Source organism: Oncorhynchus nerka, unplaced genomic scaffold (assembly GCF_034236695.1).
Source record: "Oncorhynchus nerka isolate Pitt River unplaced genomic scaffold, Oner_Uvic_2.0 unplaced_scaffold_21___fragment_6___debris, whole genome shotgun sequence".
Lineage (NCBI taxonomy): Eukaryota > Metazoa > Chordata > Actinopteri > Salmoniformes > Salmonidae > Oncorhynchus > Oncorhynchus nerka.
The window spans coordinates 88,769-111,974 of NW_027040335.1; the positions used below are offsets into that span (position 1 = coordinate 88,769).

At 44.7% G+C, this 23,206-nt stretch overlaps 1 protein-coding gene across 1 annotated transcript in view; it reads right to left on the minus strand.

The window, feature by feature from the left end:
- stab2 (stabilin 2) overlaps positions 1 to 14,742 on the minus strand; it is a 36,819-nt gene extending 22,077 nt beyond the window's left edge. The window contains exons 1-19 of the mRNA XM_029666022.2: positions 14,523 to 14,742; positions 13,297 to 13,424; positions 12,913 to 13,031; positions 11,318 to 11,403; positions 11,141 to 11,207; positions 10,864 to 10,959; positions 10,567 to 10,689; positions 7,782 to 7,978; positions 7,380 to 7,510; positions 7,136 to 7,269; positions 6,911 to 6,990; positions 4,440 to 4,589; positions 4,003 to 4,146; positions 3,567 to 3,629; positions 3,230 to 3,346; positions 3,042 to 3,095; positions 2,700 to 2,780; positions 2,448 to 2,600; positions 2,203 to 2,262 (exon numbers count right to left, since the gene is read on the minus strand). Coding sequence (XP_029521882.1) covers positions 2,203 to 2,262; positions 2,448 to 2,600; positions 2,700 to 2,780; positions 3,042 to 3,095; positions 3,230 to 3,346; positions 3,567 to 3,629; positions 4,003 to 4,146; positions 4,440 to 4,589; positions 6,911 to 6,990; positions 7,136 to 7,269; positions 7,380 to 7,510; positions 7,782 to 7,978; positions 10,567 to 10,689; positions 10,864 to 10,959; positions 11,141 to 11,207; positions 11,318 to 11,403; positions 12,913 to 13,031; positions 13,297 to 13,424; positions 14,523 to 14,606 — 2,067 coding nt within the window. The 5' untranslated portion in view covers positions 14,607 to 14,742. The remainder of the gene's footprint in view (positions 1 to 2,202; positions 2,263 to 2,447; positions 2,601 to 2,699; positions 2,781 to 3,041; positions 3,096 to 3,229; positions 3,347 to 3,566; positions 3,630 to 4,002; positions 4,147 to 4,439; positions 4,590 to 6,910; positions 6,991 to 7,135; positions 7,270 to 7,379; positions 7,511 to 7,781; positions 7,979 to 10,566; positions 10,690 to 10,863; positions 10,960 to 11,140; positions 11,208 to 11,317; positions 11,404 to 12,912; positions 13,032 to 13,296; positions 13,425 to 14,522) is intronic.
- Positions 14,743 to 23,206: the final 8,464 nt, after the last annotated feature.

The following is a 23,206-nucleotide window of genomic DNA, read 5'->3' on the forward strand; positions in this document are numbered from 1 at the left end:
AAGTTTAGAGGGACGGCCAGATCTTGGTAGATTTGCAGTGGTCTGATACTCCTTCCATTTCAATATTATCGCTTGCACAGTGCTCCTTGGGATGTTTAAAGCTTGGGAAATCTTTTTGTATCCAAATCCGGCTTTAAACTTCTTCACAACAGTATCTCGGACCTGCCTGGTGTGTTCCTTGTTCTTCATGATGCTCTCTGCGCTTTTAACGGACCTCTGAGACTATCACAGTGCAGGTGCATTTATACGGAGACTTGATTACACACAGGTGGATTGTATTTATCATCATTAGTCATTTAGGTCAACATTGGATCATTCAGAGACCCTCACTGAACTTCTGGAGAGAGTTTGCTGCACTGAAAGTAAAGGGGCTGAATAATTTTGCACGCCCAATTTTTCAGTTTTTGATTTGTTAAAAAAGTTTGAAATATCCAATAAATGTCGTTCCACTTCATGATTGTGTCCCACTTGTTGTTGATTCTTCACAAAAAAAATACAGTTTTATATCTTTATGTTTGAAGCCTGAAATGTGGCAAAAGGTCGCAAAGTTCAAGGGGGCCGAATACTTTCGCAAGGCACTGTATATGTTCGTGAATATTGAATCTTGATATTTCTGTAGTTTGAATTTGGCGCTCTGCAATTTCACTGGATGTTGTCAAATCAATCCCGCTAAAGTTGCATAATAAGTTGCATGGACTCAATAATAGTGTTTAACATGATTTTTGAATGACTACCTCATACAATTAAGGTCCCTCAGTGAATTTTAAACAAAGAATAAACCACAAAGACCAGGGAGGTTTTCCAATGCCTCGCAAAGAAGGGCACCTATTGGTAGATGGGTAAAAATAAAAAGGCAGACATGGAATATTCCTTTGAACATGGTGAAGTTATTAATTACACGTTGTATGGTGTATCAATACACCCAGTCATTATAAAGATGCAGGTGTCCTTCCTAACTCAGTCGCCAGAGAGAAAGGAAACTGCTCAGGGATTTCACCATGAGGCCAATGGTGACTTTAAAACAGTTATGATTGGGGAAAATCCAACACAACACATCACTGAGTACCACTCTTCATATTTTCAAGGATGGTGGTGGCTGCATCATGTTATGGGTATGCTTGTAATCAGCAAAGACTAGGGAGTTTTTTGGGATAATAAGAAACGGAATAGAGCTAAGCAAAGGCTAAATTCTATAGGAAAACCTGTTTCAGTCTGCTTTCCAACATACACTGGGAGACACATTCAGCAGGACAACCACCTAAAACACAAGGACAAATATACACTGGAGTTGCTTACCAGTATTATATTGAATGTTCCTGAATGGCCTAGTTACAGTTTTTTACAGAGTTTGAATAATTTTTTAAAGAATAATGTTAAAATATTGTACAATCCAGGTGTGCAAAGCTTTTGGAGACTTACTCATAAACACTTACATCTGCCAAAGGTGATCCTAACATACATTTTTTAAATTGATTTTTTAAACCTTTATTTAACTAGGAAAGTGAGTTAAGAACAAATTCTTATTTATAATGACGGCTTACCCTGGCCAATGCTGGGTCAATTGTGCACCGCCCTATGGGACTCCCAATCAAGGCCAGATGTGATACAGCCTGGATTGGAACCAGGGACTGTAGTGGTGCCTCTTGCACTGAGATGCAGTGCCTTAGACCGCTGCGCCACTCGGGAGCCTAAGTAGTGACTTACGGGTGTGAATACTGTCATCAAGGCAAAGGGTGGCTACTTTGAAGAATCTCAAATATAAAATATATTTTTATTTGTTTAACACATTTTTGGTTTCTACATGATTCCATATGTGTTATTTCATAGTTTCTACAATGTAGAAAATAGTAAAAATTCATAAAAACCGTTGAATGAGTAGGTGTGTCCAAACTTTTGACTGGTCCTGTATGTACATTTCTGTATTTAATTTCCAATACCTTTACAAACATTACTAAAAAAATATTTTCCCTTTTTCATGATGGGCTATTGTGTGTAGATGGGTGAGAAAACAAATATTTTTTTAAATCCATTTTAAATTCAGGATGTAACACAAGAAAATGTGGAATAAGTCAAAGGGTATGAATACTTTCTGGAGGCGCTGTACATTAAGGAAAGAGCCATGTGAAAGCAACTGAAAGGGATGCTTAGGTCTCTATACAGTATTTGCAAACTATTTGGGGTTGAGTGTGTGTGGGTTCTTACTGTGGACACTCCGGATGGGCAGCCGGACTTGGTCACCTTTGAGCAGCTGACACAGTCACCCTGGGTAGTAACATGTCCGTAAAGAGAGACACTCAAATGAGGACAAGCAACCAGAACAAACTACCTCGCTAAATCTAAATAAAGGATGACTCTAATAATAAGTTAATAATGAACAAAACCTCGGAAACTAAAACACTTAATGTGAGTTGCGGGGTACGATCACAAAACCTGGCACTCAAACTCACCTTCAAAAGTGTGTTCTCTGTGATGTCACACCTGTGAGGCAGTACCGGCTCGATGGAGGGCGGGATTAGAACTCCGTCCATCGAATAGAGGCGTCCGTTCTTGGCCTCCACGTCTGCCTCCAGTACAGCCATGCCGTTGACCAGGATTTGACCCTATGGGGTCAGACACACACACCTACTGTACACACACTTACACGCACACACACACCATATACACCTCTTCGCTTGTGTTGATGTGTCACATGTACTTACGTTTTCAGTCACATTGAATGAGAGGATCTGATTGGCAATGGTCCTAATCCGCTGGTTGCTCACAACGTTATAGAACTCCAACTTCAAACCAATGAAAAACAACAACCCATATTGCAAACACATTCACAGAATATTCAGAGTAGGAGTGCTGATCTAGGATCAGGTCTCCTGTCCATGTAATCTAATTTATTATGATATAGACATAACATAACAGGACATACCAGATCCCAGATCAGCACTCATACTCTGAGAAGATTAATGAATACGGACGGACCTTGAAGTCTGAGGGACTCTACATGATCTGGTTTGGTGATTGACATGTAGCCTAACATGCACACTCACATTGAATGAGGGGATCACATGATTCCTTAGTAGCTCCAGTAGTTTAGTGCTTCCCTGAAATCAGACAAAAATAAGCCAAACACACACACATCACAGTCACGGTGTGTTTGTGTCATCAGAGGCATAAGAGTTTGCAAGTGTACATGCGTGTGCGTGTGTATGTGCACATGAGGTCACCCATTCCCTACCTCACTAGAGGTGAGATAGTCCAGCTGTCCCTCCTTCATGGCATCGAAGGCTGTGTTGGTGGGGGCAAAGATGGTGGAGGGCCCAGCCTCCTCCAATACAGAATCAACATTGGCTTTCTGGACAGATGAATCAAACCAAATCAAACTTTATTTAGGTTGAATATTTCATGTAAAAAAAAATGAGTTGCATATAAAAACATACAAATAAGAATAACAATACATTAATAACAACAGGTTGATGTTACTTCATATCTGATATACTATACCCACTCTGAATAATACATAGAATATGTTAAATCAAATTTAAATAACATGAAATGAATACAGAAGACAGTACCATCAACAATTCCTTGAACTTGGAAAACTTCCCATAGTCTGATAGAATCTTCATCAGATTCTCCTGGAAAAGATAACATGACAAGTCATGTCAAAATGGAATTTAGCCTAACTTAACAACCAGTCTTGTTGCTTTCAGTTGGCTCATTCATCCCCCTCCTCTCCCCTGTAACTATTCCCCATGTCGTTGCTGTAAATGAGAATGTGTTCTCAGTCAACTTACCTGGTCGAATAAGGGGTAAATAAATCAAATTAAAAAGTAGGCACAAATGTAGGCGTTACAAATGCTATTCTAAGTATAATAAACAATGTGTCTGGTTGGTCCCAAAAGGCACCCTATTTCCTATGTACTGCACTACCTTTGACTAAAAGTCATGCACTAAATAGGGAATAGGGTGCCGTTTGTGACGTAACCTCTGTCTCTGGTATTTGTGTACCTCTTTGTCGCTCTCCACCGTGGGTGAGACACTGTCCATCAGCTTGTTGATAATATGGATGATCCCATTGGAAGCGATGACATCAGACTGCAGGACCCCGCCCTTCTTCCTGCTGCCATGGATACGGATCTTGAGCTGCTTGTCCTGTGGAGGGGATCATCAAGTTATTTTGCTGACATGACCAGTGTGACCTGTCATTGGAGCAGTGTTTCTCATTGGAACGTCTTGTGCTTGTCATCACTACTACTATGAGAAGCACACTCTTGGGACGGTGTTCACATTTGTCAGTCTAAATCAGGAGGGCCTTGGTAATGAGGCTTGCCCCTGTGTGTGTGTGTGTGTGTGTGTGTGTGTGCGTGCGTGCGTGCGTGCGTGCGTGCGTGCGTGCGTGCGTGTGCGTGTGCGTGTGTGTGTGTGCGTGTGTGTGTGTGTCTCACGTCATCTGTTGTCACCGTCTCCCCTGCCTTGCCCGTCAGAGTGTAGTAGATGACCCCTCTGTTCAGCATGTCATAGGGCATCTCCACGGGAGAAATGTGCAGCTTACACAGGTACTTAGCCTTCATTGGGTCAGCCATCAGAGGTATCAGCTGAGACGGGACAACACATACTCACTGTTACAACAAACACGATAAATATTTCAGCTATAAGGGGAAAAGTAAAAAATATTGGTCTTGTGTTCCAAAAAATATACAAAATATACAGCAATATAGCTACAGTGTCTCCACGGGTCTACTGTGTATCATATAGCCATAGTGCCTCTAGGTGTCTACTGTGTATCATATAGCTACAGTGTCTCCAGGTGTCTACTGTGTATCATATAGCCATAGTGCCGCTAGGTGTCTACTGTGTATCATATAGCTACAGTGTCTCCAGGTCTCTACTGTGTATCATATAGCAACAGTGTCTCCAGGTGTCTACTGTGTATCATATAGCCATAGTGTCTCTAGGTGTCTACTGTGTATCTTATAGATACAGTGTCTCCAGGTGTCTACTGTGTATCATATAGCCATAGTGCCTCTAGGTGTCTACTGTGTATCATATAGCCATAGTGCCTCTAGGTGTCTACTGTGTATCATATAGCTACAGTGTCTCCAGGTGTCTACTGTGTATCATATAGCAACAGTGTCTCCAGGTGTCTACTGTGTATCATATAGCTACAGTGCCTCTAGGTGTCTACTGTGTATCATATAGCCATAGTGCCTCTAGGTGTCTACTGTATATCATATAGATACAGTGTCTCCAGGTGTCTACTGTGTATCATATAGCTACAGTGCCTCTAGGTGTCTACTGTGTATCATATAGCCATAGTGCCTCTAGGTGTCTACTGTGTATCATATAGCCATTGTGCCTCTAGGTGTCTACTGTGTATCATATAGCCATAGTGCCTCTAGGTGTCTACTGTGTATCATATAGCCATTGTGCCTCTAGGTGTCTACTGTGTATCATATAGCCATAGTGCCTCTAGGTGTCTACTGTGTATCATATAGCCATAGTGCCTCTAGGTGTCTACTGTGTATCATATAGCCATAGTGCCTCTAGGTGTCTACTGTGTATCATATAGCCATAGTGCCTCTAGGTGTCTACTGTGTATCATATAGCTATAGTGCCTCTAGGTGTCTACTATGTATCATATAGCTATAGTGCCTCTAGGTGTCTACTGTGTATCATATAGCTACAGTGCCTCTAGGTGTCTACTGTGTATCATATAGCCATAGTGCCTCTAGGTGTCTACTGTGTATCATATAGCCATAGTGCCTCTAGGTGTCTACTGTGTATCATATAGCTATAGTGCCTCTAGGTGTCTACTATGTATCATATAGCCATAGTGCCTCTAGGTGTCTACTGTGTATCATATAGCTACAGTGTCTCCAGGTGTATCATATAGCTACAGTTCTCTAGTTGTCCACTGTGTATCACATAGCCACAGTGTCTCCAGGTGTCTACTGTGTATCATATAGCCACAGTGTCTCTAGGTGTCTAGTGTGTATCAATATAGCTTCAGTTCTCTAGGTGTCTACTGTGTATCAATATAGCTACAGTTCTCTAGGTGTCTACTGTGTATCAATATAGCTACAGTTCTCTAGGTGTCTACTGTGTATCATATAGCTACAGTGCCTCTAGGTGTCTACTGTGTATCATATAGCTACAGTGCCTCTAGGTGTCTACTGTGTATCATATAGCCATAGTGCCTCTAGGTGTCTACTGTGTATCATATAGCCATAGTGCCTCTAGGTGTCTACTGTGTATCATATAGCCATAGTGCCTCTAGGTGTCTACTGTGTATCATATAGCCATAGTGCCTCTAGGTGTCTACTGTGTATCATATAGCTATAGTGCCTCTAGGTGTCTACTATGTATCATATAGCTATAGTGCCTCTAGGTGTCTACTGTGTATCATATAGCTACAGTGCCTCTAGGTGTCTACTGTGTATCATATAGCCATAGTGCCTCTAGGTGTCTACTGTGTATCATATAGCCATAGTGCCTCTAGGTGTCTACTGTGTATCATATAGCCATAGTGCCTCTAGGTGTCTACTGTGTATCATATAGCTATAGTGCCTCTAGGTGTCTACTATGTATCATATAGCCATAGTGCCTCTAGGTGTCTACTGTGTATCATATAGCTACAGTGTCTCCAGGTGTATCATATAGCTACAGTTCTCTAGTTGTCCACTGTGTATCACATAGCCACAGTGTCTCCAGGTGTCTACTGTGTATCATATAGCCACAGTGTCTCTAGGTGTCTAGTGTGTATCAATATAGCTTCAGTTCTCTAGGTGTCTACTGTGTATCAATATAGCTACAGTTCTCTAGGTGTCTACTGTGTATCAATATAGCTACAGTTCTCTAGGTGTCTACTGTGTATCAATATAGCTACAGTTCTCTAGGTGTCTACTGTGTATGTTACCGGAGTTCCTTTGAAGCCCTTGTTGATTGGGACGAAGATGGTGAAAGGGCCAAAGTTGCTCAGGGGCCAAGTAATGGCACCTGGAGCAGGAGGAGGAGGAGGAGGAAAAGAGAGATAGAGATCGAGAGAGAGAGTCTATATAAACCAAGGCCCATGACAAAAGAGGTGTTTTTCTGCAACTTTAATGAGTCACTGATTGGCTGATGATTAACCAATGAGACGCACCAAAGAGTGTGATGGCATTGCTGAGCTGACCGGTCCATTGGCCCCCGGGCTCTGAGTTCAGATCGTTCAGACGCTGCATGATGTTGCCATAGCAAATCTTGCCGTTGCCCACGTATCCCTCGTGACATGTGCACCTGGAGTAAGAGAGATGTACAAAGGTAAGATGCTCTTTTGAAAAAAGGATGCTTTTACTGCACACATATCTTTAAACACACTAAGTCAAAGAGAACAGAAACACACTGACTCTACTATGTTTGGCTCCACTGTTGAACAGTTGGCGTGTTTGCTGCAGGAGTTAGGTCTGCACAAGTCCTTCAGGCTGCAGCTCACCCCTCCTGTCAGGTGGTCAAACCCGTCTTGACACTCACAATGAGACTACGAGAGAAACCAAAAACACCACTCAGGGGGAGGTTCACCAAACACGTCCACCCTCAAATGAATGGCACATTATCACCAATTGAAGCAATAAAATGTTATATTTATAAAATGTTATATTTGACATTGCATTATCAATCCGTTTCATTTGTCGGTTAGAGAAGAAAACACACACACACACACACGCACACACACACACACACACACACACACACACACACACACACACACACACACACACACACACACACACACACACACACACACACACCTTCCCTGGCCCATCGTACACGCAGCGTGCAGAGTCAGCAGAGCAGCCCCCCAGGTGTGTTTGACAGGGGTCTATGGGAACACACACGTGCCCGTCCCCACTGTAGCCCTGGGCACAGGTACACAAGTGCTTGTTGGGCCCCACATGGGCACAGGTGGCATGGATGTGGCACACCTGCTGCAGGCACGGGTTTATGGCTGTGAGAGGAGACAAATCATCTTATAAACTATTATATACAGTCCATTCGGAAAGTATTAAGACCCATTGACCTTTTCCAGAGTTTGTTACGTTACTGCCTTATTCTAAAATGGATTAAAACATTTTTCTCCGCCCTCATCAATCTATTCACCATACCCCATAATGACAGAGTAAAAACAGGTTATTAGAAATTTTAGCAAATGTATCAAAAATTCAAAAACTGAAATATCACATTTACATAAGTATTCAGACCCTTTACTCAGTATTTTGTTGAAGCACCTTTGGCAGTGATTACAGCCTCGAGTCTTCTTGGGTATGACGCTACCAGCTTTGCACACCTGTATTTGGGGAGGCTCTCCAATTCTTCTCTGCAGATCCTCTCAAGCTCTGTCAGGCTGGATAGGGAGCGTCACTGCACAGCTATATTCAGGTCTCTAAAGAGATGTTCAATCGGGTTCTGGCTGGGTCACTTAATTATGGACATTCAGAGACTTGTCCCAAAGCCCCTCCTGCCATTGTCTTGGCTGTCTGCTTAGGGCCGTTGTCCTGTTGGAAGGTAAACCTTCTCCCCAGTCTGAGGTCCTGAGCGCTCTGGAGCAGGTTTTCATCAAGGATCTCTCTGTACTTTGCTCCGTTCATCTTTCCCTCGATCCTGACTAGTCTCCCAGTCCCTGACGCTGAAAAACCTCCCCACAGCATGATGCTGCCACCACAATGCTTTACCGTAGGGATGTTGCCAGGTTTCCTCCAGACGTGACGCTTGGCATTCAGACCAAAGACCTCGATATTGGTTTCATCAGAGCAGAGAATTTTAATTTTTTTATTTTTATTTCACCTTTATTTAACCAGGTAGGCTAGTTGAGAACAGGTTCTCATTTGCAACTGCGACCTGGCCAAGATAAAGCATAGCAGTGTGAACAGACAACACAGAGTTACACATGGAGTCAACAAGTCAATAACACAGTAGAAAAAAAGGGAGTCTATATACATTGTGTGCAAAAGGCATGAGGAGGTAGGCGAATAATTACAATTTTGCAGATTAACACTGGAGTGATAAATGATCAGATGGTCATGTATAGGTAGAGATATTGGTGTGCAAAAGAGCAGAAAAGTAAATAAATAAAAACAGTATGGGGATGAGGTAGGTAAAAATGGGTGGGCTATTTACCGATAGACTATGTACAGCTGCAGCCATCGGTTAGCTGCTCAGATAGCAGATGTTTGAAGTTGGTGAGGGAGATAAAAGTCACCAACTTCAGCGATTTTTGCAATTCGTTCCAGTCACAGGCAGCAGAGAACTGGAACGAAAGGCGGCCAAATGAGGTGTTGGCTTTAGGGATGATCAGTGAGATACACCTGCTTGAGCGCGTGCTACGGGTGAGTGTTGCCATCGTGACCAGTGAACTGAGATAAGGCGGAGCTTTACCTAGAATGGACTTGTAGATGACCTGGAGCCAGTGGGTCTGGCGACGAATATGTAGTGAGGGCCAGCCGACTAGAGCATACAGGTCGCAGTGGTGGGTGGTATAAGGTGCTTTAGTGACAAAACGGATGGCACTGTGATAAACTGCATCCAGTTTGCTGAGTAGAGTGTTGGAAGCAATTTTGTAGATGACATCGCCGAAGTCGAGGATCGGTAGGATAGTCAGTTTTACTAGGGTAAGTTTGGCGGCGTGAGTGAAGGAGGCTTTGTTGCGGAATAGAAAGCCGACTCTAGATTTGATTTTCGATTGGAGATGTTTGATATGAGTCTGGAAGGAGAATTTACAGTCTAGCCAGACACCTAGGTACTTATAATCTTGTGCCTTTTGGTGGAGTGCTGCAGAGATGGTTGTCCTTCTGGAAGGTTCTCCCATCTCCACAGAGGAACTCTGGAGCTCCGTCAGAGTGGCCATCGGGTTCTTCGTCACTTCCATGACCAAAGCCCTTCTCCCCCGATTGCTCAGTTTGGCCGGGGGCCAGCTCTAGGAAGGGTCTTGGTGGTTTCAAACTTCTTCCATTAATGAATGAAGGAGGCCACTGTGTTCTTGGGGAACTTCAATGCTGCAGAAATGTTTTGGTACCCTTCCCCAGATCTGTGCCTCGACACAATCCTGTCTTGGAGCTCTACAGACAATTCCTTCGACCTCATGGCTTGGTTTTTGCACTGTCAATTGTGGGTCCTTATATAGACAGATGTGTGCCTTTCCAAATCATGTCCAATCAATTGAATTTACCACAGGTGGACTTATCTCAAGGATGATCTATGGAAACAGGATGCATCTGAGCTCAATTTCGAGTCTCATAGCAAAGGGTCTGAATACTTATGTTAATAAGGTATTTACGTTTTATTTGTTATTTTTAATACATTTTCAAATTATTATTATTTTTTTGTCATTATGGGGTATTGTATATAGACTGATGAGGAACATTTTTATTTCATACATTTTAGAATAAGGCTGTAACGTAACACAATGTGGAAAAAGTTAAGGGGTCTGAATACTTTCCGAACGCACCATAACTCACTTAGTACTAGGCCGCTAGTAGCCATAAGGCCATAGGGCTACCCTTTTACAGAGAATAGGGACACAGCCATGCTGTCACTCACATATGCATTGATCTCCAGAGGTTCGGTAGCCAGGTAGACATTGACAACGCAGCGACCCGTCCAGCGAGCCCTGCATACAGCGAGTGTTCTGTGGACAAAGCAGAGAAGAGCACTCCGGCAGCTCTGAAAGATGACAGAGACACATGCTGTTGTTAAGGTGGGAGCAAGTTGTCATTAGATGAAAACATACAGGTAGGTTATAGATCAGGGAGTTAATGCCGACAGGAATAATGCATTGTGATACAGTTCTAACACATAAGACATGTCATAAGCATGCATCACCACTGGTTCTCTTACCCAGATCACATTTTGGGCCTTTATACCCAGAGAAGCAGGTGCATATCCCGTCACCGTGGATACCAGCATTACACAGGCCATGTCCACACGTGCAGGCTGATGGACCGGCAAATGGAGAATGATGGGAAGGACAGAGAGAGAAACAGGTCAATATTACAATGCATTGGATCATCAACAAACGGCACCAACGTGGACTGTATCTCGAGGTGCATGGGGCAGTCACAAAATGGGGTAGGTAAAGCATCGCAATCTTAAAGAAAGGGACCGAGTTGGTTACCAGAACTACAGGTTGAGCCGTAAAGATTATCTGCACAGTCTTCACAAGCTGTTCCCACGAAGCCAGGCTGAGGAGGACAAACACAGTGATGGACCATTCTTTGTCTGTGCGTGTGTGCATGTGTGCGTGTATATGTGTTTACTTGCACATGTGTGTCTATGCGTCATCATCCAGTACCTTACAGCTGCAGCTCCCGTTGCCACCCATGCCTTCAGAACACAGTCCATTATTACTGCAGGGCCTGTCTGCGTTCTCTGGGCACTCTGGGAAGACAGTACCATTCGCATTAGTCTCATATCAACAGAAAGATGGACAACCAATCTCAATGAAACAGTGATTGGAAACCGAATGGTGTGTGTTGTTCCAATGTCCAGGGGAGCACGTGACTTGACAATAGCCTGGACGTAATGACCACTTCCTCTCCTCCTCTCCTCTGTCTCTCTCCTCCTCTTTCCTTCTCACTCTCTCCTGTGTGCCTCTCTTATCAGAACGGCCCATAATCACTCATCCCCTTCCTTCCCTCAAGCTGCACACACACAATGTAAACACAAGCATGCACAGGGAGTTGCCAAGGGTCTCCTTACAATCAGCAGACTCTAGGAAAGTAGTTGTTCTTGTCAGCAGATTCTCACTCACTCACCATTCCTGAGCAGAAATGGTCACCCAATTACAATAATATCCTTTAATGTTTACCCAATATTTACCTTAAATAAATGATAACCGTCTAATGTGGGTAATTTGCACCTAAAATGTAACGTTGTTGCACAACAAGTGGGAGAGTAATTCAGTCGACATGCATCATGTCTCACCAGGACAGAGAATACCTCACACGTCCATGTTACCCTGTCACAGAACAACACAGGGAACCATTGAGACAGAGAGGAAGAACTATGGAACCTGTTAATGTACTTACTACTGCCCATCTTTGATAACCTCATAACACAATCACTGGGAGGGAGGGAGGGAGGGAGGGAGGGAGGGGGGAGAGAGAGAGAGAATGTGTGTGTTAGTGTCTTTGTGTGTGTCCGTGCGTGCGTGCATGCGTGCGCGTGTGAGAAAGCGAGAGAGTGTGGGAGGGGGGGGATAAGAAGAGTCTATGACAGGAACAAAAGAACTAGAGAGAGGAAGCCTGGACTCAGTACTATCGGGATGTCAGCACATTCCTGGAAGACAGGGGCCTGCTGACGATGAGCCCTAATTGGGAGGAAGGAAGTGTGCGAGTCCCCTGCTCTGAAAGGCCTAACCTGCATCCTGCACCCAATACCACAATGTGGGTTGTCCTGGCCAGCCGGTGCACACAGGACACTGCTGACACACTTTCCTACTTTGGACAGCTTTCTGTTCTGTCTATTTGTTCCCCTGTAGCAATTTTTTTTCCTGAAACATGCCACTCTTCCTCTCCCTCTTCCTCTTCCTCTCCGAGGAGGGATGCGAGTGCTTTCCTCCTGTTTGTCTGTCACACAGCACTCAGCACTGGGATTCAATGGCAGTAGCAGCCAAGTACACTTCTGAACTCTTCCTATCAAAACATTCCCTCAGAGTCCCCACAGCTTATCGTGTTACAGAACCACCAAAACATGAGCACATACGAGAACCCTCTGTTTTCAAAGCAAGCCTTTGAAAAGTGAGCATCTGGGGTGAAGTAGGGATTTCAGAAATGATGTTACCACCACCAAAATGGTGTTGCTTTCCTCATCAATGCGGCTTGATGACTCAACGATGAGCAGCAGTGATCGATTACAGTATTGGATGCAGTGTGTTGTTTTACTCACCGATGCAGTCTGGTCCCCAGTACCCTGGACAGCAGTGAGGCTCAACCACCTCCTTGTAACACTCATGAGAACAGCCCTTGATATTCAGCACCAGACTGGCCATGGGACTCACACGGTACCTACAGAGAGAGAGATGACATATCACTGGGTGTAGGATGCAGTGCCACGGTAGTCACAACGCTCTGCACAACATACCCGGTTGTGTCTTAGGTTAAGCAGAGACATGAGATATTACTTAGATACTAACAAGAGATAGCTCCTCCATCTATTCTATTTCTGCCTCACTCCCTTCCCTATTCTGTCCCCTTCTCCCCCCATATCCTTCTTCCACCCTCATTTCCTCCCCATATCCCCTCTTCCACCCTTACCCCCTTGCCCACTCACTTGCAGTCTGGGTTTCCCTTCCCGGGGATCTTCTTGTTGAAGCCTGCTGGACAGCCCACGTTGGAGCTGATGCTACAGGAGTGGCACTCTGTCTTGGTCATCACCAGGGTTGTCTTGTCACACCGGTTCTGTTGTGGTGGAGGGAGAAGAGCGGATAACTGTAAGACAGACCCCCACAGCCCTGGTGCTGTGTGTCATTGTGGACTGAGGAACACCCCAAATAACCACACACAACAGTGTACTGACACGCTTTTCTTGTCTCTGTTGACTTCCCATTGTGTGTCAGAAGTCATAAAGTCACATAACGGTTTGAGAGTTACCTGATGAACGTACCAGGGCCGAATCTCTTAGCGGTTGCCAACTGAATGTTGAAGCCAATGCCCTATAGAGCCAATGCCCTCGCCAATCCTCCTATCCACTCAAATCAATGGAATTTTCCACAGTTCTTAAAACAGTGGAAAGGTCAGACTATTATTTCCTGCCTGTCTTTCATCATACTAGAATAACATTAACCACCACTATATAACCCAACACCCAATCCCCCTACAGAGAAAACTGTGTTTGTGCATGATGAATAGTTTGTTTTTTGGCAGTAGTGTACTCCTGGGTATACACAGTGTTTTGACATCATCAAAGCGTATTTGAGAGCATTTGTTTACTTTGACCAGAGTTGGACAGACGTTGGGTAAACAGAACGATATTGTTTAATGACTTCTGCTGGGATCTGCATCATCTGATCTGATCTACCCAGCATGCAACAGTACCCGGGCGCTACTCAGAGAAACCGCAAAACTCAGACAAAGACACACACAAACATGCTCGTTATGTTTCAAGACCACATAGATCCAACCCCTGAAACACAGCACTAAGTTATCATACAATACACCATCCAAAATCCCCAAACCACACAACAACACTTTAAAATGTCCAAAAAAGTCAGCAACAAAACAAGTCAATCTGAATTGTTAGATACTACTGCTGAATTGTTAGATACTACTGCACTGTTGGAGCTAGGAACACAAGCAATTCGCTACACCGGCACTAACATCTTCTAAATATGTGAATGCGACCAATAAAATGTGATTTGATTTGTATTGTGTGTCCCATGCCCACATCTCCCTGACCACTCTTGGCAGTCCTTCCATACGTCTAGCTACCAATGAGGGTGTGACAGTGAGTCCGAATGACGAACGCACTCACGTGTGTGCGGTAAAAGTGGGACTCACCTTGGCGGCAGCAGCAGAGGAGGTGTAGCGGTCTAACCCCAGAAGTAGCAGCATGAGCGCCAGTGGTCCGGTCACAGGCGCCATAACTCTGGATCTCTCTCCTTCTCTCTCTCTCTCTGTCAGTATCACTCGCTGTGCCCCTGTGGCTCCCTCCCTCTACCTCTCTGACCCACTCCCTGTCACTTTGAGTCACTCTTTTTAGCTCTCCCTCGCCCTCCCTCTCTGAGGCACGTCAGTGGACTGTGACCGCTCACTTAGCCCATCTGACTTTTCAACAACCTCCCTCCTCTCTCCCCCTCCCCTCAACTCCACTCTTTCCTGTGCCAGTAGTACCAGAGAGGGTCACCTGCATTCATACACTCCACACACGTGCACATACACAAACATGCATGGGCATACTGTCCACGCAGACACACAGATGCACACACTGACACACACACACACACAATCCCCCCCGGCACACACACACACACACAACCCCTTCATCCGTCTATACTCCAGCATCTGTCAGCAGTTGGAAGGGGGGGTTAGGTCTGGTCTTGTCTTCAAACAGTGGTGTTGGAGCGAAGGAGAATGGCAGGACATCCTGGAGTGTAAATAAGATTCACCCTCTCCTGTCCCATCTGCACTCTTCCTGACAACATTCTGTCCCGTCATGACTTTCAGACCCAGCGTTTTCCCAGAAGAGGTCAGAATGACATGCTTTATGCTGAGTGGCATTACTGACCTAACATACACACACGTACGTGCACGCACACACTCATATAAGAGTTACCAAAGCAGTGCAATGTGTGTGAAAGGGTTGAGGGTGGGGTTCCTTTGTTTACGATGAAACATCAAGATATAGATGGATACATGCTACACAGGCAATCTTCCAAATACCAAAACATCTAATTAACTAACATACAGTGTTACAGTGTTGACTACTCATATAATCCAATCAACATCAACGGTGTTTAACCCCATTTATCATATCAGCTTCATTTGGTAAATGGCCCAAAAAAGGAGGGATTACCATCCGTCACCTTCATCCCTGATCCAGCCTCTCCACAAAGTACGGAATCACGCTAATCGGTCCAGAATATGACGGGATGATTCCATTTCAGTAGAGGGGCCACTCAGGTGGGAGGGGAGAGGGAGATCCTCAGAACATCTTGAGCAGGGAGCTCAGAGGTTACGGTTGTGGTTGTGGTTGAGATGAACAGCAACAGCACGGCCTTGGCTGATCTAGGCTTGGATTGGGGTTTGGTCCATGGCACACCATTGGCAGTGGGTGGCACAGCTTTGGCAGAGGGTGGCACAGCTTTGGCAGAGGGTACATTGCCCATCATCTTGGCAGTGGCCACAGTCTTCCTTCGGGAGGGCCACAGCGTCCTCTCTTTCCTCATGTTCCTCCTCATCACCATCGTCTCTGTCTCCAACAACCTTCTGGTCACAGTCGTGTTGACGAGGAACACACACTTCCTGTTGATCCCCATGAACATCATCGTCCTCCGCCTGGCCATCTCCGACCTCCTCATCCTCTACGGCTTCATCGTTGCTATGGTGACCGACTAGGGGTTCTGTCTCTTCTAAGTCTTACATTTTTTATTTATTTAACCTTTATTTAACCAGGTAGGCTAGTTGAGAACAAGTTCACATTTACAACTGCGACATGGCCAAGATAAAGCAAAGCAGTGTGTGTCACGTCCTGACCTTAGTTCCTTTTTATGTCTCTGTTTTAGTTTGGTCTGGGCTTGAGTTGGGGTGGGCATTTGATGTTTTGTTCTATGTTTTGTATTTCTGCTTTTGGCCTGGTATGGTTCCCAATCAGAGGCAGCTGTCAATCGTTGTCTCTAATTGAGAACCATACTTAGGTAGCCTGTGTTCCCACTATGATTGGTGGGTAGTTGTTTTCTGTCTCTGTGTCAGCACCAGACAGAACTGTTTCGTGTTGGTCTAGTTTTGTTATTTTGGTCGTAGTGTTCTAAGTTAAAATAAATATACATCATGAACACATACCACGCTGCACTTTGGTCCTCTTCACCTTCTTCAACCCACGACAGCCGTTACAGTGTGACACAAACAACACAGAGTTACACATGGAGTAAACAATAAACAAGCCAATAACACAATAAACAAGTCAATGGCACAGTAGAAAAAATAAAGTCAATATACAGTGTGTGCAAAAGGCATGAGGAGGTAGGCAATAAATAGGCCATAGGAGCGAATAATTACAATTTAGCAGATTAACACTGGAGTGATAAATGAGCAGATGATGATGTGCAAGTAGAGATACTGGTGTGCAAAAGAGCAGAAAAGTAAATACAATTAAAGCAGCATGGGGATGAGGTAGGCAGATTGGGTGGGCTATTTACCGATGGACAGATGCAGTCAGTTACATTGGTGAGTCGTTTTTGATGCTATTTGTATTGGCTGTCTGATTAGATCCTTATTTTAGGTGTTAATTGTTTTCAGGTGTTTTGACCTGTTAGTAATGAGAGTCCCTCCTTTAAATGAAGCTAATACAGAGATTGGTTGAGACATATGGGATGTACAACCGTTTTCTGCTTTTACATGTTTTGATAACATTTTATTACCTCCTTTAAACACCAGATTTAAAACTATCTTTAATGTTTGGTTTCTCTGTGGATACTCACCCAGCTGATGTATGAGCGGTACTGTGCCATGTGTAAGCCCATGGCTGCTCTGAAGATTAACCCGATGAAGGAGCATCCAGGGCCTGGGGGTGGTGTGGCTGGCCGGCCTGCCTGCCATGGGCCCTCTACTGGGCTGGAGCTCCTGCGGCCCCCACCTGGGGAAACTTCCTTGTACCCTGCATGGTGCTCTGCTTCCTATTTCCTTCTGTGGTTATAGTCTACTGCTACAGTAATGTACCCAAAAGTTTTGAGAATGACACAAATATTAATTTTCACAAAGTCTGCTGCCTCAGTGTCTTTAGATATTTGTGTCAGATGCCTCTATGGATACTGAAGTATAATTACAAGCATTTCATAAGTGTCAAAGGCTTTTATTGACAATTACATGAAATTGATGCAAAGAGTCAATATTTGCAGTGTTGACCCTTCTTTTTCAAGACCTCTGCAATCCGCCCTGGCATGCTGTCAATTGACTTTTGGGCCACAACCTGACTGCTGGCAGCCCATTCTTGTGGGTCTTGATGGAGCAAGGTGCTCCATCATGCTGGAAAAGGCATTGTTTGTCACCAAACTGTTCCTGGATGGTTGGGAGAAGTTGCTCTCGGAGGATGTGTTGGTACCATTCTTTATTCATGGCTGTGTTCTTAGGCAAAATTGTGAGTGAGCCCACTCCCTTGGCTGAGAAGCAATCCGACACATGAATGGTCTCAGGATGCTTTACAGTTGGCATGACACAGGACTGATGGTAGCGCTCACCTTGTCTTCTCCGGACAAGCTTTTTTTCGGATGCCCCAAACAAATCGGAAAGGGGATTCATCAGAGAAAATGACTTTACCCCAGTCCTCAGCAGTCCAATCCCTGTACCTTTTTCAGAATATCAGTCTGTCCCATCTGCCTGCTGCCATTCCTGAACAAGCTCTGTACTGGTGGTGCCCCGATCCCGCAGCTGAGTCAACTTTAGGAGACGGTCCTGGCGCTTGCTGGACTTTCTTGGGTGCCCTGAAGCCTTCTTCACAACAATTGAACCGCTCTCCATGAAGTTCTTGATGATCCGATAAATGGTTGATTTAGGTGCAATCTTACTGGCAGCAATATCCTTGCCTGTGAAGCCCTTTTTGTGCAAAGCAATGAAGACTGCACGTGTTTCCTTGCAGGTAACCATGGTTGGCCCGAGGAAGAACAACGATTCCAAGCACCACCCTCCTTTTGAAGCTTCCAGTCTGTTATTTGATCTCAATCAGCATGACAGAGTGATCTCCAGCCTTCTCCTCGTCAACACTCACACCTGTGTTAACAAGAGAATCACTGACATGATGTCAGCTGGTCCTTTTGTGGCAGGGCTGAAATGCAGTTTCTTGGGGATTCAGTGCATTTGCATGGCAAAGAGGTACTTCGCAATTAATTTCAATTCATCTGATCACTCTTCATAACATTCTGGAGTATATGCAAATTGCCATGATACAAACTGAGGCAGCAGACTTTGTGAAAATTAATATTTGTGTCATTCTCAAAACTTGTGTCCATGACTGTACTCAGCACCATGAGGAGGGTGCTAGGTGTGGGTGTGCCAGCATGTACAGCATGCGTTGACTGTACCTGTATGTGTTGTCTCAGCTGAACCGTAGTGTGGAGCAGCAGGGCGGTAGATCTGCGCCATGACGTCTGCTGGCTGGCCTACTTCTGACTGGTCACACTGCTGGCTGGCCTACTTCTGACTGGTCACACTGCTGGCTGGCCTACTTCTGACTGGTCACACTGCTGGCTGGCCTACTTCTGACTGGTCACACTGCTGGCTGGCCTACTTCTGACTGGTCACACTGCTGGCTGGCCTACTTCTGACTGGTCACACTGCTGGCTGGCCTACTTCTGACTGGTCACACTGCTGGCTGGCCTACTTCTGACTGGTCACACTGCTGGCTGGCCTACTTCTGACTGGTCACACTGCTGGCTGGTCTACTTCTGACTGGTCACACTGCTGGCTGGCCTACTTCTGACTGGTCACACTGCTGGCTGGCCTACTTCTGACTGGTCACACTGCTGGCTGGCCTACTTCTGACTGGTCACACTGCTGGCTGGCCTACTTCTGACTGGTCACACTGCTGGCTGGCCTACTTCTGACTGGTCACACTGCTGGCTGGCCTACTTCTGACTGGTCACACTGCTGGCTGGCCTACTTCTGACTGGTCACACTGCTGGCTGGCCTACTTCTGACTGGTCACACTGCTGGCTGGCCTACTTCTGACTGGTCACACTGCTGGCTGGCCTACATCTCCACATCACTCCTGGCCGCAATGCCCACCTACTTGGCCAAGTCCAGTCCCTTATACAACCCTGTTACCTACTTCCTGGCCAACACAGGTAATGGACAGAATTTTTATGTCAGGGTTTTTCGGTTAGGGGTGAGGGTGTGAAGGGTAAAGGGTGTATTTTGAGGTGCAGTTACTCTCCCCACAAAGAGGCCACCCAAGTACAGCAAATAGTACATTTGGATAAGACTGGTAAAGTACTTGGCAAATTCATGGTAAGGTAAGGATACTAGGCTTGAACTTCCACCCATTTTTACTTTGTAGATTTTAGCTTCAATTCTGAAATGGTTCACCACCTCCTCTTTAACAACACTCCCATCTCTCTCTCTCCCTCTCTGTCTGTCTCCTTCAGTTCCGTGATTATGCTCTGTAGCTCATGAGGTCTCCAGCAACAGGGTGATCAAATTAAGATCCCACATCTGTACCTATCATCGTGGACAGAACCACTGTTCAATATCCACTGGAACAGATCTACACTAAAGCCAGAGGACTCCATACATAGTTTTAAAGTTCTACAGTACTATTACTTGATGTGTCTTGGACCTATCTGGTGCACATAAGCCTTTACAAACACTCTTTTAATTAACTTTGACAGCAAACAATGGGAAGCTTCCAGTCGTTTCAGGAAATGGTAAGCTTGTGTGACCCTTAACCTCCTTCAAAACCCCTTCAACCCATAACGTTTTTATCCATGCATGTCATCTGGCTCTCGGCGGCTGCAAAGGACAAGGCTCAAAAAGTACTTCTGAAGGCTTAAAGAAACCGCTCTGTCCTACTCCTTTGTCACCAGATTTTCTGAGATTACTTCCTGATTAGTCATCCCAGTAAGAGCATCTATCATCCCCAATACAGGATTAGGAGTTTCTGGATAACATAGCAATATTTTTTTAAGAGAGGATTTCTTATTTGATTTAGTGGATTGCCCCTGGTAAATCTGAGTGTATGGTCATACATTTTCTCTAGCAGGTTTGTCTCTTTGCATACATCATCAAGCAATGCCTGCTTTTGAACTCAGGAGGACAGCAGAGAGTACAGAATGAGAGCGGTGCTGTAAGGACCTGTTGAAATAATAGGCTACAAGTGCACTGCTCATCATTGGAGGCTAGTGGTAAGAGCTACAGGAGGACAGGCTCGTTGTAATGTAATTGAATGGTATCAAACATATGGAAACCACACATTTGTTCCATTCCAGACAGTTGAATGAGCCTGTCCTCCTATAGCTCCTCCCACCAACCTCCACTGCAGATCATATTATAATAAGAAAGATAGTGAGTGAGATATATTTGGAAGAAATACAGAGATAGTGGAAAGAGAGGGAAATAGAGAGAGAGAGAGGGAGAGAGAGAGGATACCACTCATTGGCCAGTAAGAGGAATCAAGTTGAAAGTCGAGGAGAGGAGAGGGAAGGACTAGTGTTGTGTTGAGAATCTTAAGTGTGGTGATGTATGCTCTGGATGCCTGCCTTAGGGTTAGAGGGCACTGGCACCAAGAATGCTCCGTCCAGCCAAACTCCTAAGGGTTGCGATGGACGGCACTGTGAGATTCCGGACACATGAGAACACACAGTCGAGGAAAGACACAGTCTGAAAAGAACATGAAACTTGGCTCAGTCTACTATGTTTTTATGCTTGGATGCACAAGTACTTCCCGTGGAAAACATGAATAAATATATGTCAAAATCCAAACAGAGACAAAACATGACTTATGGTCAGCATATGAATGCGTCCAACTCTGTGGGGATGGATGGAGCACATCAGCTTCAAACAAAAGACAGCGTCACTGGGTTCTCACTGGGTCCCAATGCGTTTTACTAAGCAGATATTACGATGCTGTCGGGGCTCTCATAGCGCCTTTGAAGCAAATCCTCAACACCCTCTGTGATTGGCTAAGAAATAGCACTGTCTGGGGTTGACTTACTGAAATAGGCATTGTTTTTCAGCTGTGGATGTCCCGTTGAATCAACCCAGAACAGTATCCATCCATATTCACACTGTGTTTCATTCTATCGTATATAAACAGACACGCAAGGCCACAATGTGTAGTGGATTACAGAGATCTACATTGATAGACTGTCTGTTTCTCTGAACGTGTTTACATGGGTACCAGATTATGTGGCAAATGCCTCCGTCGTAGAAACATTGGGCGCATTCATTACGAAAACCCTTTAGCGTTGCTATTGGACAAATTCAGGTCGGCCCCTCTTATGTTTCGTTCTGTTCGCTTACGTTTAAAAAACATTTTGCAACAGAATTGCCGTAATGAACACGCCCCTGGTCTTCATTTGTTTGGTGAGAGTGACATCTTACAAGGCCCCGTTTGAGTTTCCCTCTGTCCTGTTAAAATAAACTCACTAGAAGTCAAACGTGTGCTATGTTCCTCCTCACATACATGTGTCAAATTGCGGTCGGCCACAGGCTTCAAGGGAGACAACAGATGAATCATAAGAAGTTCTCCATGGGTAGTCTGGATTAAATTAATGTGTTTATTTAAAAGAAAATTGGATAGTGGGGAGGATATATTTATTGAGTTAAAGTGTAAGAGGTGAAGATTTATTTTGGTCTTGTGGACAGAGAATAAGTTAAGCATGGTCAAGATATGAGAAAGGAATGAGTGTTGACCTTCAGTATGAATCTATTGTCATGTTGACTGAGGCATAGACATACAAGGAGACCATCAGGACTTAAGAGGTTCAGAAACAGATTAGATACATGAAAAATACTTTCAAAAATAACTTTTACACAGGATATTATAGACCTGGGATCAGTCCCGTGGGGCTCAGTTGGTACAGCATGGTGCTTGCAACACCAGGATTGTGGGTTCGATTCCCATGAGGGACCAGTATAAAAATATATACACTCAATGTAAATTGCTCTAGACAAGAGTGTCTGCTAAATGACTCAAATGTAATTATGTCCTTAGTATCTGGCTTTATGGACTCATTTAACTGAAAAGGGACAGCGAGAAGTAAGACATGCTCCATTTATTTTGTGATTTCTGGGAATGTAAGTGGAGCACCTGATTCCTGAAAGCAGTCCTCTGAAAACAAAACCATGACTGAAAATCCTTGAGGTCAGAGCGCTTCGGGCTCACGTCAACTGCTCTCCTCCGTCTCGTCCCGCTTTCTTTAGGTTCCCCCCTCCTCTCACCAACAAGTCACAGTGCTGGAAGCTTCAGGGAAATGTATGGGTCAGTATCGCTAGACTTTTAAAAGGCTCTTTAAGAGAAAGCACTCGTGGTATTTAGCATAGCATTGCCACTTCTCACATAGCACAGCCTCTCATTCAGGAGAGCGAGAGAGAACAAGAGAGAGAAAGAGAGAATGAAAGCACGCGAGAGAGGTGGGACAGAGGTAAAGGAATAGAGAGACTGAAAATGGGAAGAGAGTGAGAGAGGAAAAGAAAGGAGAGAGAGGAAGAGACGGAATAGGCTTAAATTCTTAGAGACAGCAAGAGGAATGCTCCGAAACCAACTCAAGCATCTCCACGGTCCTGCTGTCAGTGGGTCTACTGAGAACAAACTGCTCCGTTCCATTGATGCATTCCTTCATTTATAGCTGGTTTCGGATCCAAACACAAACACAGGAAAGAGAAAAAGTGGATCGGACAGCAAAAGGATAACAAAGGACCTTGGTAATACAATGATGACAAACAGAAAACCAACACATTAAGTGGTACAGTTTGACAAACACATGCTGTATGTCTGAGAGCATTGGATGGGCTTGAATCGTAAGACACTCTCA